Below are 19089 nucleotides of genomic sequence, written 5' to 3'. Positions count from 1 at the left end.
ATGCTGTAAAATTTGAGGAAATGAAAGCGTTCAAAATTTGAGGAAATGACGACGCTCGAAATTTGAGGAAAATGAAAAAATTCAGGCATTTTTATAAAATGGCAAGCGGGCTTTAGTCGGGTTTATTAGGCCCGCACCTTTTTTATTATGAGCCCGGTCTCATGTGTGTCCAGTCTCACACAAAACGTTTTGAATCTACTCCACTATATATAGTAAGTTGTGGCATAATAAGTGTGTTACATGGTGATAAGCTGCAAAAAATAAAGAAAATGGAGGCTACTCGCAGCTTATACATTAGAGCAAAGCCATTTCTGGCTGTTATATTTCTCCAAATTGGGCTTGCAGGAATGGATATTCTCTCAAAGGTTGCACTCAACCGTGGGATGAGCAACTATGTTCTTGTTGTCTATCGCCATGCCGTTGCTACCATTATCATCGCTCCGTTTGCTCTTGTGTTAGACAAGTAATCATATATATCGATTTCCTTCATCTTAACACGAGTAATTACGTAATTATAATCGTGATATGAACGGAAAAAACTAATCAATTTTGTGCAGGAAAGTAAGGCCTAAAATAAGTGACTAGTGTAATTTTGCATAAAATAAGTGTAATTAATTTAGAGTTTTTGGTAGCATGCGCATATGGAGGAGTGTTTTATTAGTTTATTTAACAAACTAATCAATTTTGTGCAGGAAAGTAAGGCCTAAGATGACCGTATCAATTTTCATCAAGTTGTTGCTTCTAAGTCTACTTGAGTAATATTTCTTTCATGAAATGATCTATTTTATTTAGCTAAAAATTCATTCAAAATCTTATATTATATTATGTATACTAATTGAATTTTTGAAATGAAACTTTACACTGTTAGGCCTGTTATTGACCAAAACCTGTATTACATGGGTATGAAGTACACGTCTGCGACATTTGCAGCAACGATGGCTAACATTCTCCCTGCAATAACATTTCTAATGGCATGGATTATGAGGTAAGAAAAAAACTATCTTAACAGTTACCTTTTTTTTTTTTTGAAAGGATCTTAATAGTTAGCTTAAGGGCTTACTATATGCTAGTTATATCAAGTGTCGAGTATGTCTGACAATCATACTCAGTGGTCGAGCCAGGATTTAAATAATGGTAGGACATTGTACCGTCTGGAATTTCTCTTATCAAGTGCCTAAAATTTGTCTCTTTAATCATTTATAATTAAATAAAAAAAATCAAGACACAACTACATAGTACATAGCAATCATGAAATTAAAGAATGAATGTTCTTAATATCAAGATTCAAATTTGTGTAATAATGTAGTATTCTAAAATCCATCAAATGTTACCCGGGCTTATTCAAGACTTTAAGTAATGACCCATTTAATAAAAAAAAAAATCTTCTACTTATGGATTCAACATCACTAAACACATATTCGTATCAAATAGCATGATTCAAAATATCAATTTTAATTTGAGTATGATATTACTAAAATTACAACCAAAGTAGAGGAAAAAAATAAAAGAAAAAAAAACAAAAATTAAATGTTAGACATGAAAATTGAACCCATAACCTTTGATGGAAAAATCAAGGTCCTAACCACTAGGCTACTAGTTATGCACTTTTTATGCACTTTATGCATTTTTTTTATAGCTTGTTAGGGCACGTGCTCTACCAGTACCTTAGTTGGCTCCGCCTAGGATCAATTGATCATACTCGCTCAATTATGATAAGTGTCCATAATGAAAATTCCCCCTTGTGTCTAAGGATGTTCGTTAACTTTTCTATTGCCTATTACAATGGTGGACAAACTTGAAGTGGTGAAGTGTATAAGCCTCCGTAGTCAAGCAAAGATAGTAGGAACAGTGGCGACCGTTGGTGGTGCGATGATGATGACACTAGTAAAAGGACCAGCTCTTATATTTTTGTCAAAAAATAGCGTAACTGATCATGGTGCAAAACCACTAGATATTAGTGTTCATGACGCAATTAAAGGTTCCATTATGATCACTATTGGTTGCTTTAGTTGGGCTGCTTTTGTCATTCTTCAGGTATGTATAATTGATGATGTATATGATTGGATTTTCTACTACAATAATTCAATACTTTCTACTTTATAACCCATTCATAACTAATTATAAAGTCACATTTCCTTTTTTCTTTTTTCTTTTTTAAATTAATAAATATCCTTTCAAAAAAAAAAAGTAATAAATTTATTTGTTTGTTTGTTTTCATGTAGGCTATAACTTTAAACACATATCCAGTCGAGTTATCTCTTACAGCATGGATATGTTTGTTGGGCACATTAGAAGGTACCGCGGTTGCACTTGTTATGGAGAAGGGAAGATCCCATGTATGGGCAATTGGATGGGATGCCAATTTATTAGCTGCGGTTTATAGTGTACGTTATCCCTCTAAATTTAAAAAAGCTAAATTGATTGAACATAGTCTTGCTTAAAAAATTGTGATTGAATTGATATGTTATGAAAATAACTAATTTAAAAAAAAAAAAAAACCTTGTATTATGTGACTCATTAAAAGAAACGCATACGCTTGAAAACTTCTAAAATGAAAGTTGAATGAACTAAACAAACAACTTGGCGTGAAAATTGTTTCCTTTATATATAATTAATAAAAGCTCCCCACGAAAGTATATGAGTTAATCACATGAATAAAATATTGACACACAGTGAAAAATATCATATTACTTAATTCTTATTTAATTGTCATATATGTAACGTGAAAATTTAAATGGTCACACCATGCTAATTATGCGATAGGAACTTTTCCATTATTTTGATGTTTAATATAAGTATTTTGATGTTGTTCGTGTACTCCATCATACAAAAAAATTTAAATTAAAAATAAGATATGAATTTGTGTTTATCATTATATTTTGTCATATTAAAAAATTTTACCATGCATATGCCTTGAAGTAAAAACCGTATTTTACATGATTAGATCGATGCTAATTTATACTACCAATACAATAACATTTGGTTAACAATTATTATAATTAATTAGTTGAAGAAGCAATAAAAATGTGAGCAAATAACAAGAAAAACTTACGATATATGTACACGTTGTTGTGATTGTAGGGTATATTTTGTTCGGGATTGTTATATTTTATTCAGGGAGTTGTAATGAAAGAAAGAGGACCGGTTTTCGTCACGGCTTTCAGTCCTTTGTGCATGGTCATTGTTGCTATTTTGAGCACCTTCTTAATGGCGGAAAAGATGTATCTTGGAAGGTAATTTCTTACAGATATAAATAATATTTGTTTTCAATACGTCACTAAAGACTATAGTAAAAATTAAATGTAAATAAAGTCAAGTTGTGTTAATTATTGTGTTAAAAGTCAAGTTGTGTTAGTTATTGTGTTAAAAGTCAAATTGTGTAAATTATATTATACGGAGTATATAATTATATATATTGATGTGAGAAGTTCAAATAATAATTATTTACTTTAATTTTTGTAATGTGACTTGGTGAATTGACTAATTAATTAAATTTAATTTTGCAGGTTATTTGGTGCCATTGTAATTGTAGTAGGCTTGTACATGGTTATTTGGGGAAAAGGCAAGGATTATGACACTCACACTCCACCACTTGATGAAGATAAAACAACAGACCAAAAAATTGGCACACAAATACAATTACAAGGTCAAGTAGAAGATGTCAACGACAATTCTCACTGCTTGCATATTAATCAAGATCATATTCATGTATAGCTTTGATATATTTGGACTAATTATCAACAAAGTAACCCATTATTTCTGATAATTATTGTTGATGAAGAGAAGGGGTCGGATCAATTTAAATTTTTAATTCATCATCAACCATATGTATGTAAAACTCGATCACTAGCTTATATTTCCATCATCTTTACGTTTTAGCTGAGCATATATTAACTCATAATGAGATATCTAATTTTCGATTCCTAACCTTTGTATTAATGAAAGATCGAGGTTGCTCATGAATCAACTAGATTCTCTTTAATTCCAAAAAACATTCACTTGATGTGCATATATATAATGATAATAACTCTTGTATAAGGTAGGGCTAAAGGCTATTTTTGCTACCCTAGGTGTTACGTATTAAGGAATAACTTCAGTAATTTGGAGGATATATTATCCCATTGATTATGCCTTTGATCATGCCACTGATCATGGGATTACAATCAATCTTTTATTCTGTAAATATCTTTGATAGAATTTTCTCCCACTTCATGTAATTGATTTTTGCTTTTCCGTATTTAGTTTTAGGCATAGACTACTTTGTATATTATAAATAGGTGTGAATATTGAATAGAAAAAGCATCTCTTCTCTCATACTCTTATATGGTATCAGACTAACGATCCACCACAGTCTTCCCATCTCCATAACAATGGCAAACCCCAACTCTTCCTACCAAATTCCCAATGCAAGTGCTCCTACCAAACCTTTTCTCTTTCTCAACATCCCTAATGCTATCAAACTCACTGCCAGCAACTACCTATCATGGAAAATGCAAATTGAGGCCATCCTTGTGGGCCATGATCTATTTCAATATATTGATGGTACCTTTCCTTGCCCTCCTCCAACTGTCACTTCCAATGAAGAAGAAATCATAAATCCTAACTTCTCCTTCTGGACTCGTCGGGACAAACTCATATGTGGTGCTCTCATTGGCACCCTCTCCACCAATCTAATGCCTCTTGTCTCTCAAGCCCATAGCTCAAAGCAACTATAGGATATTCTGCACAAAACCTATGCTACTCCTAGTCTTGGTCATATTAAACAACCCAAAGATCAACTACATTGTATCACCAAGGGCAACTGTACCATCATTGAATTTATGCAAGCCATTAAGGCTTGTGCCGATCAACTTGCGGCCTTAGGAAAAAGGGTGGAGCATGAGGACCTGATTGATCGTGTTCTCGCTGGCCTAGATGACTCATACACCTCTGTGATCGAATCTGTTAATGCTAGGGACACCCCTATATCCTTTGAAGAATTGCATGAGAAGCTCATCAACAAGGAGCTATCCTTGAAACAAAGTCGAGCTGATTCGTCTCTCCCTGCCACTGCATTTGCTGCATCAACAAGGTCACAAAACCGCAACTACAGTAACACTACCTGCGCCCCTGCATCAGGTATCCTCCCTACTCCCAACAACTATAATAAGTAGCCACGACCTTTTCTCGGCAAATGTCAATGGTGCCGCGAACAAGGCCATGTTGTTACCCAATGTTCATTGTTTAATCGCCAATTTCCTAATGCTACTCCCCCTACCCCACCACCTATGCTCAACAACCGTCCTAACCCCAAACCACAAGCTTACACCGCAAATCTCACTGCCTCCTCCTCCAACTCCAACTCTTCATGGTTACTTGATAGTGGCGCCTCACATCATGTCATGACATATCTTAACAATCTCTCTTTCCATGCTCCTTATGATGGCACTGAAGAGCTAATTGTTGGTGGCGGTACGGGTCTCAAAATTACACACTTTGGTTCCATTTCTTTCTCAAATTCTCTTACATTACATAATGTTCTTGTAGTCCTTGCTATGTCCAAAAATATAATTTTAGTTTCTCAAGTCTGTCAAGATAACAATGTTTCTGTCATCTTCTCATCAAATTCTTTTCTTATAAAGGATTCACAACGGGGGCATTTCTATTCCAGGGGCAAATAAATACGGGAATCTATGAAGTACAACTTCAGTATCCTAGGGTCTATGCAAGCACAAAAACCACCTCTCTTGATTGGCATCATCGCTTAGGCCATCCGTCTCAAAATGTTTTTAGGCAACTTATCTCTAAAAGTAAACTCCATGTTCCTAGTATTTCTACTCTAGATTGTAATTCATGTGCTTGTAATAAAAGTCACCGTCTTCCTTTCTCTATTTCCTCTATTACTTCCACTGCTCCTCTTGAATATGTTTATACTAACTTGTGGACTTCACCAATTTGTTCTCATGATGGTTACAAATACTACCTAATTTTTGTTGATCATTATACAAAATACATTTGGTTATACCACCTCAAACAAAAATCAGACACTAAAAACATATTCATTCGGCATAAAGCTCTTGTCGAGAAGTATTTCCAACTCCCTCTCAAAACTCTCTACTCGGACAATAGGGGCAAATATGAATCCCTTCATAACTTTCTGTCCATTGATGGCATATCTCATCTCACCACTCCTCCTCATACACCACAACACAACGGCTATTCCGAGTGTTGTCATAGACACATTGTTGAGACTTTTTATCCTTGCTAACTCACGCAAAAATGCCCTTAGAATATTGGACACATGCTTGTTCTACAGCGGCATATCTCATCAATCTTCTTCCTACACCCACACTAAATAATGAGTCTCCCTTTTCCAAATTATTTGGCATCCAACCAAATTACACTAAACTAAGAAGCTTCGGGTGTCTTTTTTACCCATGGATCAAACCTTACACTTCTCATAAATTAGACATGAAATCAAAACCTTGTGTTTTTATTGGTTACTCTCCTACTCAAAGTGCCTTATTGTCTAGAGCTAGAATCTCAACGAATATACACATCTAGGCATGTTCACTTTGTTGAAAATGTATTCCCTTTTTCAGACAAATTTAATTCCCCCACCTCACTGCCTTTTCCACTTGAGGAATGGGCACCCCTCACCCTTGCCATATTGACCCGTGCCCCTACATCCTCCACGTTAAACACATCACCACCATCACCCAAACAATCTCCTACTCCTTCCGCTGCACAACCAGAACCAGTCCACACCCCACCATCATTCTCCACTACTTCCACCTCCTCATCCTCACCTACTCCTCTACCATCTCCTCAAATGACCGCAAGACTTCAACATGGCATTCGCAAACCGGTTACCAAACTAAATTTAAATGCTGAAGTTGTTGATGTTGAGATACCTAAAAACATCACTCAAGCTCTAAAAAGTCCGGTTTGGAGGAAAGCGATGGATGAAGAAATTAATGCATTACTGAAAAACAACACTTGAGACCTTGTTCCCTCCTCTCCATCGCAGAATGTGGTTGGGTGCAAATGGATTATCCGCATAAAGAAAGACAAAGATGGAAACATTATCCAATACAAGGCTCGATATGTTGCAAGAGGTTTTAATTAAAGACCAGGAGTAGACTATAGTGAAACATTCAGTCCAGTTGTCAAGCCTGCCACAATCCGTCTCATTCTTTCCCTTGCAGTAAGCCAAGATTGGCCCCTACGACAACTCGATATCAACAATGCCTTCCTCCAAGGCACCCTCACTGATGATGTCTACACCATCCAACCACCAGGTTATTGTGACCCCAAAAATCCAACTCATGTGTGCAAACTAAACAAAGCTTTATACGGTTTAAAGCAAGCACCTAGGGCGTGGTACAAAGAATTAAGGCAGCACCTGATTCACTTGGGTTTCACAAACACCGTTTCGGACACGTCTCTTTTCACTCTAAATAAAAACGGTAACATTATTTACTTACTTGCTTATGTTGATGATATAATTGTGACAAGTAATACTCCACTATTTTTGGAGGAGTTTGTCAAAACACTTGCTGCTCATTTCTCTTTAAAAGATCTGGGTGACCTCTCATATTTCTTAGGAGTCGAAGTCATGCCTCATCCTAATGGCCTTTTACTTAGTCAAAAGAAATATATTGCTGAACACCTATGCAAAGCTAACATGGATGAAGCAAAACCAGTTGCAACTCCCCTACTACAAGTCCACCCTCATCTATCCATAGGGAGCCACTGTCATATCCTACTCCATATCGACAACTCATTAGTAGTCTTCAATATCTTGGTCTCACACGTCTGGATGTCGCATTAGCAGTTAACAAGCTAGCTCAATATATGCAACGACCCAATGGTCAACATATGCAAGCACTACATCGTCTACTACGATACTTAGGTGGCACACCTACATGGGCTTCACATTGCATAAAAACTCCCCCCTCTCTCTTCATACTTTCTCAGATGCAGATTGGGCTCGTGATAAGGACGATTACATCTCAACTACAGCTTACATTGTCTACTTGGGGAAAAATCCAATATCTTGGTCCTCTCGAAAACAACGAACAAGAGCACGATCCTCCACTGAGGTAGAATACAGAGTAGTGGCAAGTGCTACTGCTGAAATACTCTAGGTTTGAAATTTATTTCAGGAACTTGGTCATGAAGTCACAACGACACCGATAATATATTGTGACAACGCAGGGGCAACATATGTAAGTGTTAATCCAGTGTTCCATTCGAAAATGAAGCATTTAGGCCTAGATTATCACTTCGTTCGTGAAAATGTTCAAAGTGGCAAGCTCCAAGTCTCATACATTTTCACTAATGACCAGCTTTCAGATGCCTTAACGAAACCATTACCACGAGACACGTTCACAACATTGTTCAACAAAATCGGTCTCACTTCGTAGCCGACCGTTTTGAGGGGGCGTATTAAGAAATAACTTTAGTAATTTGGTGGATATATTATCCCATTGATTATGCCTTTGATCATGCCACTGATCATGGGATTACAATTAATCTTTTATTCTGTAAATATCTTTGATAAAAATTTTCTCCTACTTTCTTGTAATTAATTTATTGCTTTTCCATATTTAGTTTTAGGCATAGACTACTTTGTATATTGTAAATAGGTGTGAATATTGAATAGAAAAAGCATCTCTTCTCTCATACTCTTATATTACGATCTAAAGATAATTACTAAAGTTATACAATGACTTGAGTTTATTTGATAAAACAACACTACTCTATTGTGTTGGAATCAGAACGAAGTAGTGAATGAATTATGTTCTTAAAAATAAAAATTTTAATGTGGTCACTCTCCTTTATGACCATCACTATTCTTCAATTTGTTTGGCTAATCTTACCTTTCCTAAAATAGTTGGTCAAACCCCTTTTTTAATTTTTCCTATTTAAAATACATTTATATTTTCTGAAAAATATTTTTTGATTTTTCGAAAATCTATTTTTGTTTTCCGAAATTATTTTACAAAAAACAAATTTTAATTAAATCCAAAAATAAAATAAAATAATTATAAATAAAAAATTGTTCTTCATTGTTCTTCGTGTTCTTCATGCTTATTCAATGTTCTTCATCTATGGAAGAATTTAACAACTAATTAATGTTCTATTTCCTTTAGTAGCGATTGCGCAACGATTGACATCAAAGACATGGTCAGATTCAAACATCATAATCAAAATTTATATTTTATTGAATACCGATATTGAGCGCAAATGGGATTGATTTCTAATCCTTGAATAATTGGTTTTCATTTTACAAAGTCCAACAATTGATGAGAAATCACTGGTTTTATGTAATCGAAATCAAAATTTTAAAGTATTCTATAATTCGGGTTCGACAGGAAATTCTAAGAAGAAACCGACAAAACTTTTTTGCGCAGCCTGTTTTATCCAAAAAAAATGCATATATGTTAATTAAAATCTGTTTGTGTAAGTGTATTTACCACACATATATTCGACATTACCTGTATGAAACATCCCTATAAGTTATGGTTACGACCATACGTTATTTTGGACATTACCAAATACTGCTTTTTAATTCATTAATATTTTATTATATTATTAATTGATAGTGAATACGACTTTGGTCTTCACTACACAAATCACATTTTATATGTTACCAAGCTAAAGTTTGATATCAATGGTAACTTATACATCTACTTTAGCGGTTTTAATTCTGTAAGCATATACTTCAATATAAGTAATTAAAACATCCACCTATCTTCAATATAAGTAATTAAAACATCAATCTTTAGAAAATTCCATGGGCATAAATGTTTAAGAAGTATAAATAAGAATTTAGTCATACTTTATGCGATTTAACATTATGGGTTACATTGATATATTTACCACATATGATTTATACCTAATGATAATTATATGTTGTTTAAGGCCTAATGTCTAAGTACTAAATTCTTATTCAAATGAACCTTAGCTGTAGAAAAATAGTTTTTAAAAAAACAGGTAATGACACAAATATGTTTAGGATAAAGCATATTATATGTTCATCAAAAGACAATAGTGATGCGGTATCTTTTTCAATTAATTTATACGTTGAATTTTTCAAATTAAATTCAAAATTTTCAATTGACCGCCCTTTTCATTGGAGGTTAGTTTCAAAAAGCTCAATTATATCCTTGATCAACTCTCCCCCTTGTACTTAGCACAAACACACACGTACCCAAAAAAAAAAAAAAAAATGGGGGACAAACAAAATTCCATTTCTCGCGGTTCATCTTTTAGTTTTGGAGGGTTCATGGTGAAATGTGGATGTGGCGTTCCCTCTAAGATTCGAACTGTGAACAAGCCTAACCATAATAAGGGAAGGAAATTTCGTGGTTGTGGTAAATATCCGGTACTTTTTCTAAACCCATTTGTAATTTCCGATACAATTTTAATGGATATGAGTAAATATAATAATATTTCATTAAGGTTCCAAGTACCAATTAAGGTTTTTTAATTTTTATAAATTGCAGGAGGATGACTGTGGATTTTTCAAATGGTTGTATGATGGTGTCGGTGGATGCGTCGAGTGTGAGATGATGTCAAAGAGATTGGATGCAGCCGAGAAAGAAGTTAAATCTCTAACTATGAAGCTAATTAAACAAAGTGAAGATAAAAAAGTCACAATTTCATGAACAAATATGTGACTTGAAAAACCAATTATGTCAATGAACCATGGAGAAGAACATATATATTGCATACACATCTATGACTTTGTTTGCACTGGTTATTTCATGGGATATATTTGTGGTCAATTATTAAAATATAATTGAATAAATGTATTGCAGAATGACTTGTTGAGGATTTGGTTAATTCTAAATTTCATTTGTTTGTTTTTTTTTTTTTTTTTTTTTTTTTTTTTTTTTTTTTTTTTTTTTTAAATTTAAGTTATAATATAAAAAAAATTATCATTTGATGCATCAATTCAAATTCACTTTTGATAATTACAAACATATTTGAATTCAAAAGAATGCTTTATCATTTAATGGAAATTTTTTTTTAAAAAAAAAACATTTGATTGTCAATGCATGACAATGTTTGAAAAATATGCCTTCAATACATTGAGTTATCATAGAAAAATGGCTTATTATCAGTTCTTGTATTTTTACTAACCTAATATAGTTTTAAATATAATGGAATATTTACATATCCTAATTAAGTTCATATAAAATAGGGATGTCAATTGATATGTTTCCAATTGTAACACATGTTAATTAACTTTAATTGGTAATTAACTTTTCAAAGTTAACTTAAATTTTTTTTACAAGGATTACTAAATTCATGTATAGGTAGATTCCCTTTCACACTTAAAATAATAATCCCCATAACAAATATAGACCCTTCAATACTGTAAAAGTTGTGAAAATGGAGGCCCTTCTAATTCAAAATTCAAGGTATGAACATAAAGTAATTTAACATAAAGTAAAATCATTTCAGTAGAAAATCAAGGTTCAAACAGACCATACATTACAAAGACTAAATATGTGACATGCCACCATTACAGTTTCGCCACATTGGGCCAAAATACATGATAGTACCCACATTACAATTTACTACTAAAAATGTCTTTCGATCACAGTTGAGAAAACAGAAACACAATATTTAAAGTATATAGCTCCTTGGTATACATAGATACATATACGAAGCCTAAGTATCATAGAAATTGTCATTTCCAGAATCATCATCTTCATTAGCAGGTGCAATAGAAGCCTTTTGTACTCTCTTAGAGTTGTCGTCCTCATCTTCATCTTCACCTTCATCTTCATCTTCCCAACAAAGAACAAAAGTAATTTGGTTAATTGTCCAAAGTTCATACTAAAAACTAAAACAGGTAATAACACGAAATACATATGGTTATTACCCATTAATATACAAAAGAGATTTGTTACGCAGAATTCAGCAATATAAGTACATTACTAAATGCACTTGTTCAATTTTATAAATGACAAAATAGATGTGTCAAAATAATGAAAAAATAGAGAACAACATGGTCACAAACATAATTTACAATATACAGTCATCACGTGAGATTAATTTAAGGTAAAAAAATACCAGGATATCAATAGAATTGAAATACAGTTTTAAAACAAACAGGTAATGAATCGAATAATAATTAGTGATTACCTATTTACATTAAAACAGAGAATTGATATACTACATTCATCAATATAGTTAATTTCCCAAAACAGGTAATCACCAATGACAAAATAGAGAACAACATTTTCACAAACATAATAAGCATTGTACTATAACATAAAAGGACATTACATATAGTTTCAGAGATGAAATTAAGGTAAAAAATACCAGAATGTAAATAGAATTGAAATACAGTTTAAAAACAAACAGGTAATGACCCGAATAATAATTAGTCATTACCCGTTTACATTAAAACAAAGAATTGATATACTACATTCATCAATATAGTTAATTTCCTGAAACAGGTAATCACCAATGACGTAGGCATTGTACTATAACTTAAAAGGACATTACATATAGTTTCATAGATGAATTTAAGATAAAAAAGTTCCAGAATGTCAATAGAATTGAAATACAGTTTAAAAACAAGCAGGTAATGACCCGAATAATAATTAGTCATTACCCGTTTACATTAAAATAGAGAATTGATATACTACATTCATCAATATAGTTAATTTCCCAAAACAGGTAATCACCAATGACAAAGCAGAGAACAACATTTTCACAAACATAATAGGCATTGTACTATAACATAAAAGGACATTACATATAGTTTCAGAGATGAATTTAAGGTCAACAATACCAGAATGTCCATAGAAAATGAAGCATAAGGACAATAACAAAAGGCAATAACATGTAATATAGTTAGTCATTACCCATTTTTTTTAACCATATAGAATTGTAACTTGCATTCATCAATAGAGGTTATATCCCAAACGTATAAAATAAATTACCAATGACAAAACTGTTGGATTTCGATGAGTCCAGCTCACCGCGGAATAAAACCCGACCCCATGACCCGCTCACAATTAATATAACTAAAACCATATAAATAACAAGAAAGAGAGAAAAGACATTCTTACCCTTGCGGTGTGCTTCGCTCTCACTCGGAGCTCTTACTTCAAAGCCAAGTCTTGCAAGTGTAGAGACCTCCTACGGTATCCACCTATAACTTGAGCCTGACCGATCTCTTACTTGGAGTTTAGCCAAGTCAGACCAAAACACTACTCGAGTATTATATGAACTTAAAGGTTTTCTCTCAAGTGGAGATGCCTTATTGAGTTCCTATGCAAGTGACTTTCTCCAAATCCCAAGGTGGGTATTTATAGAGAATGTCATGAGAGAATTCCACTCTCTTATCAATGTGGGAGAGTTGATAAAATTAATTTTCCCTTTTTATTTTTTAAATAGAAAATAAAAGAAAATAGCAAACAACTAATTAATCAACAAGTGACATTCTATGAGGAGAGGTTAAGTAAGGACCACAAGGGGGGGGGGGGGATCAAAACTTGATCCCCAAGGCTCCCAAGAACCGCCTCTCACATCTCTCGGCTCTAATGAATGGCTGCCACGTGGCAGGCCATGCCTTGGCACCCAAGCAGCCTTGCTGGCTCTTGGTGCGTGCAGCTAGGCCTGCTGCTGGGCGCACGAATGTGCGATAGTGCTGCTGCCTCGGCCTAGCACACCACGCATGCTTGCGGGCTGCTGGCCAAGGCTACTGCGCGCCACACACTGCTAGCAGTGCTAGCGCGCTGCTAGCACTGCTAGCTTCATGCTGCTGCCGCTGCTCGTGCATGTTAGCACGACTTGGTAGCCATGTGCTAGCAGCGGTGCGCTAGCATGCCGCTGCACTAACCAGGCAGCCTAGGCTCGGTTTGGTGCACATGCTAGCCACCTTGCTATACTAAGTGCCCCTTGCACTTGGTTTTCTCGGGGCATTTCGATGCAAGGGGTATTGTGGTAAATTGTTCATTAATTCTTAATTTTACCGTCTCATCTTTTATTAATTCGACTCGACTTGCGACGCTCGATTTTGACGCTCCTAGCTCTTTTTCCGACGTCTAAATATTTAATACTCGAGCGACTCATTAATTCCTTCCGAATTAATTCGTCATATCGGATTGTTAGTTGCTTGGGTGTGACCCTAAGGGTTCAGTCAAGATTAAGCTGTAATATTAATTATAGATTAATATTACTGATCGAAAGCGGCCTCCAACTAGGCATTTCGATCAATTGACCTTACTGAATAATTAGCTTTCTAATAATTTCGAACCCTCTATCGAAATAATACACTTGTTCGAAGGACACCATTCCTATCAATCTCCCACTTGTCCTTCCAGACAAGTGCGGTTTTTGTGTATACCCTATTTCCTATGTCACTTAATGTCTCTTTATGAACTATAAGGTAAGATTATTCGTCGTCCGTATTACGTCCAGAAGTGTTTCTCGAAATCCGAGATTGACTGTCAATAAACAGATGATTTCTAAAATCCATCTGAGCACGGCCATGCATTTTTAGAGTTTTGTTCTTCGAGAGGCCTTGTAAACAACAAAGACATGTTCCCTATTATTAGTAGGGGGACATTCCCAATCTTGTACTGTCAGCTTCTCTTACTAAGAGGACCTAGCCGCCCGAATGTTGCTGTTATAATCTCCATGTATGGCAGACGTTTGACTAACATCAAAACGGACTAGTACTCAAACAAGAGAACTCACAATACTCATGGTTGAGGAAAGAGGTTCCGATAGCCATAATGAGAAGCATACTTATGACGATTTTTAAATCTCTTAAAGTATTCTCATAAGTCGATCCAGTATGGTTCTAAACCAATACCTGTACAAATGATTTATGACAATTATGTCCTTGTAGCATAAGAAACGGTGCTATAAATCAAACTACACACATCTCAAGTGGTCATTAATCGTCCATCATTTAAATGACCTTGATTAGGGATAATTTTCAATTATAAAATTCAATGTTCACTTAATAGGTGTTTCTTTATCCAAGACTAGTGTTGATACCCTATTTTGAATATTCTCATAATTGAATGGGCTTAATGTTTAATTCTAAACCACAATTAAATAGAAATGGAGTGATAAAATTGCATGAAATAAAATTACTCCAAAACCTGAATGGTTCATCTTAGTGTCTTACATTAAAATGTTAATTAAAACACTAAACAGGGAAATCAAAGCCAATCTCCAACGTGCCTGATTCCCATTGCCTCAACGTGCTTGTTGTGCTTCACTTGAGGCAGAGATTAAGTAAGTGGATCGGCTACATTTTCGTCCGTTCCGACTTAACAAATTCTGATTTCACCCTCTGATTTCCATTCCCTTATCATGTGAAATTGACAAGAGGAAAATGTAGGTCGTTATCTACCTCTCCCTAGAGCCAAACTTAATTTGTAAACACTCGACCAACCCTAATACAAGTATATGGTAAGTCAAGGGTCGAACCCAAAGGAATGAGTAGGAACGATGCTATAGCACATGTCAAGCTAGATCGAAGAATATAAATGGTAATGGTTGGTAACTAAAATGTCAAAAAGCTAACAAATCGAAGAATTCAATATGCTAAACACTAGGGATATTGGTTCCACATGCAAGCTCGATGATTACGCTAATTTATAGATCACTCAATCGATTCAACATCACAAGGGATAAACAATAGTTGCAATCAAAGGAATCCAAAAGCTATCTCCTATAAGCCAAGCTAGGGTTCACTAAGAATGGCTAACAAGGAAAATCACAATCAAATTCAATCAATTAAAGCAATCCTCAAATCAAGGGTTCATGTCATTGATATTTGCAATGCAATCTAGATTAATCTTATAGGTTGATCACTCCTAGTTTAATTAATCACATGCACAACTATGTCAACCAATTTAATTGCAACATTCAATTTAATTTAGCATCATCAACTAGCAAAAATCATCAATCAAGCATGCTTCCCCTTCTCCCTAGCAACTAATCTACTCACTAAACATGGTGAAATTAAGAAACAAAACAAATTCAATCAAACTCATATTCATTTAAAGCTTAATCAAAAGAAAATCAATCAATCAACAAATTCTAGAGCAAGGAATGTAATCTTAATCAAAATTCAAGAAACTAGAGAGAATTGAATAAAAAGTAAATCAAAGGAAAGAAATCTTACAAACTTCCATTGAATTGAAGAAGGAATTTCAAGATCAAATTAAAATCTAAGATCAAATTTAAGTACAAACAAGTAAATCTTAAGCTTCTCTCTCTACTTTCTCTCTCTACTATTTTTGGAAAAATTCTCTCTCTAGTACAATTTAAGTCGTCATAAAAAAGAAAGTCAAAAGCTATAAATAGGAAAATCGAGCGAAGGGGGCCGCACAGGCCGTGCGCACGCACAGACCAACCGCGTGCACGCACAGCTAGGTCTGCGCGCACGCACCCCTGTGCCGCGCGCGCGCACCTCTGTGTGGTGCACGAGGCCTTGGCTCCTTCGCTTGCTTGATCAAACTCCGTGCTCTCGAGCATCCCCATCATCAGTGCACTCGAGATGATGCCCGCGAACAAGGCAGTCCCAAAATGAGCAAATTGACTTGATTATTCACCTACAAAACTCAAATAAATCAAAGAGAGAAAGCATAACAAAGTAAAACTAAAACTAAAACTATGAATTATCAACTAAAAATATGAAAAACTCGTAAAAACTAATCGAGAACCAAAGTGAATTATAAAAATGGAAAATCAAATAAAACTAAGAGAATTATATGAAAATTATGAAAGAAAATTAAGAAAATGAACCTAAATCTTATTCTTTTGAGCGCCATAAACGACGCTCATCAAATTCCCCCAAGCTAAACTTTTGCTCGTCCTCGAGCAAAACAAAATCAAACCCAAGGGAAAATGATGACACTACTCAAGCAAAGAAAGAAACAAGAAAATTAGAGAAGATGAGAATATACACTAGCTCACTTTCATAGGAATCACGGTCAATTTTAGAAACTAAAGACAAGCCATTTAAACCCCGAGATCGCTCTAGAGGACGAGTGATGCTCTCGTAAAGGTTTCCAAAGAGATTAACCTATAACTCTTTTTATTAAAAAGGAGGCAAAGCAAAAAGAAAAGAAAAGAGGAAGTTTAAAACCTTGAAAAGAAAAGAAATCCTTATACAATGGCCTTTTGCACATGATCAAGGCACGAAGGATATCAAACTTTCTAAAACAACAATGGTAAGCACGTTCTAAGATATCGAGGGTTGATTGAAACATAGGGTATGCTGAGCGTAGAGAACTAATAAGGTGCAATCCACTTTCATCCCAACCAATCTAACCGCGTTCTCCCTAATGGCTTCAAATCTTCCCTTAGTAAGCGTCTCTATGGTTCCAGGAAGGAACCGGAAAAGAATAGAATTTGAGGGTTCTCGACATCTTGACCTTGCATCCCTTTCCCTTAGGCTTTAACTCATAATGCCTTCCCTCGGTATATGACTCAACCACTAGGTCGAAAGGACTTTCCCAAAGGTTGTAACGTAAGGGAAAAAGGTTAGGGGTAGGCTTAAAATTTAGAATTTGGTGGTACACCTAGGTTATGAAGCAAAGGTTGGCCACACCTCGACACCAAAACCAAGAAGTCACCAAACAAAAACAAACTTATAACCCCAAGCTTATTCAAAGCTATATCCACAAGAATATGTACAAAAAGCGTAAACGCTTCTCCCCCAAGCGAAAAGGAAGCATTGTCCTCAATGCTTGAAAAGGGAAAAGAATCACATCAAACTGTTTTTTGAATTTTCTCATTTTCACACTTTTTTTTTTATGTAATTTTCATTTTATCAAAGTAATTGTCTTCGCCTCTTTTAACTTTGGACGACTTTTTCGAATTTGCATTTATTATATCCTTGCCTTTTTTTTAACTTTGGACGGATTTTTCATCTATTCATTTGCTATTATTCACAATATATACAAAAGACGAGTTTGCTTACAAATAAAACCAATTTCCAACTTAATAGACAAAAAACTCCAAAAGCATGACCATTTGCTTCAGAGAAACCAATAATGGAACAAAAAGAAACAAAAGGCTCAAAGTTCTAAAGATGTGGCTTGAAAAGAAGGGGAAAGGCTCAAATGGTTAGCAAGATGGCAAATGTAAACCCAATGAACTAAAAATAAAGAAGAAAATCCTAGAAATGAAAAATTACCACCCCGACAAATGACCTTTGTCCTTCCTAGCTGGTCCGCTCTCGTGTTTGAGAATTATGAGTCAAGATTCAAGATTAGGAATGCAAAGGTGAAGGATCCACGCCGCACAATAAAAAATGATGAAGGCTTGAAAAAGAAAAATCCTCACACGGTTGTAGCAAAAACTTACTAAAGGTGTCAAATCCACCAAAGGAAGCAACTCCGTCTTACCACAAACCAAAAGAATCCGGCTTCAAGGCCCCAAAAGGTCTAAACCGCTACCTTAGAATACCCTATCCTAGAGTCAACCAAAGATACTCTCAAACCGTGCAAACCATTGTATTTAGGAAGAAAAATAGCCAATGTGCAAGTTTAAGTGGTACTAAGTCCAAAGTAAAAGCAAAATAATGAAGAAATAAAAGCAATGCCTCAAAAACATTTTATTCATATTCACATAAACAAGTTTTGTTTGTTTTTTTTATTTTATTATTTTTTTTACAAGAAAAGAAAGGGACTAAAAACAAAATAAAGAGAACAAGGGATAAAAAGAAAAGAAAAGAATAAGAAAAAGAGAAAAGGAAAACATGAAGGAAGAAGAAAACAAAAGAAAAAAAAAAGAAAAAGAAGAAAAGGAAAATGAAATGAAAAATAGAAAAGTAAAGGAGAAGTAGAAAGCAATAAGGAAGTAATGCTAACACACATAAATCCCAATCAACAAACAAGTGAACATTCGGCCACAACGCCAATGTTCCCAAACACACTAGGGTGTTAAAAAGCAAACTACCTCGACCCATTCAATTTCTCCTAGAACTAATCCTAGACTAAGCAACCAAGAAAAGAAAAAGAAAAGAAATAGAAAGATCTCACCGGGCGCCAAAGCTATTGCACATTAAACAAGGCGAAATAACACTTTTATGAATCGTCGAAATCCAAA

At 34.7% G+C, this 19089-nt stretch overlaps 1 protein-coding gene across 1 annotated transcript; it reads left to right on the top strand.

Moving 5' to 3' along the window:
- Positions 1-251: 251 nt before the first annotated feature.
- Positions 252-3886, top strand: LOC145570459 (WAT1-related protein At2g37460-like). The gene is made up of 7 exons (XM_081629555.1): positions 252-463; positions 693-755; positions 869-985; positions 1794-2034; positions 2223-2384; positions 3082-3233; positions 3507-3886. The coding sequence occupies exons 1-7, from the start codon at positions 270-272 to the stop codon at positions 3712-3714; spliced, it is 1137 nt and encodes a 378-aa protein (XP_081485681.1). The 5' UTR covers positions 252-269; the 3' UTR covers positions 3715-3886.
- Positions 3887-19089: the final 15203 nt, after the last annotated feature.

The sequence above is a fragment of the Chenopodium album genome, chromosome 12 (assembly GCF_948465745.1).
Source record: "Chenopodium album chromosome 12, dcCheAlbu1.1, whole genome shotgun sequence".
NCBI lineage: Eukaryota > Viridiplantae > Streptophyta > Magnoliopsida > Caryophyllales > Amaranthaceae > Chenopodium > Chenopodium album.
Note: the sequence above shows the minus strand (reverse complement) of the source record. Positions and strands in the feature narration are given on the sequence as shown.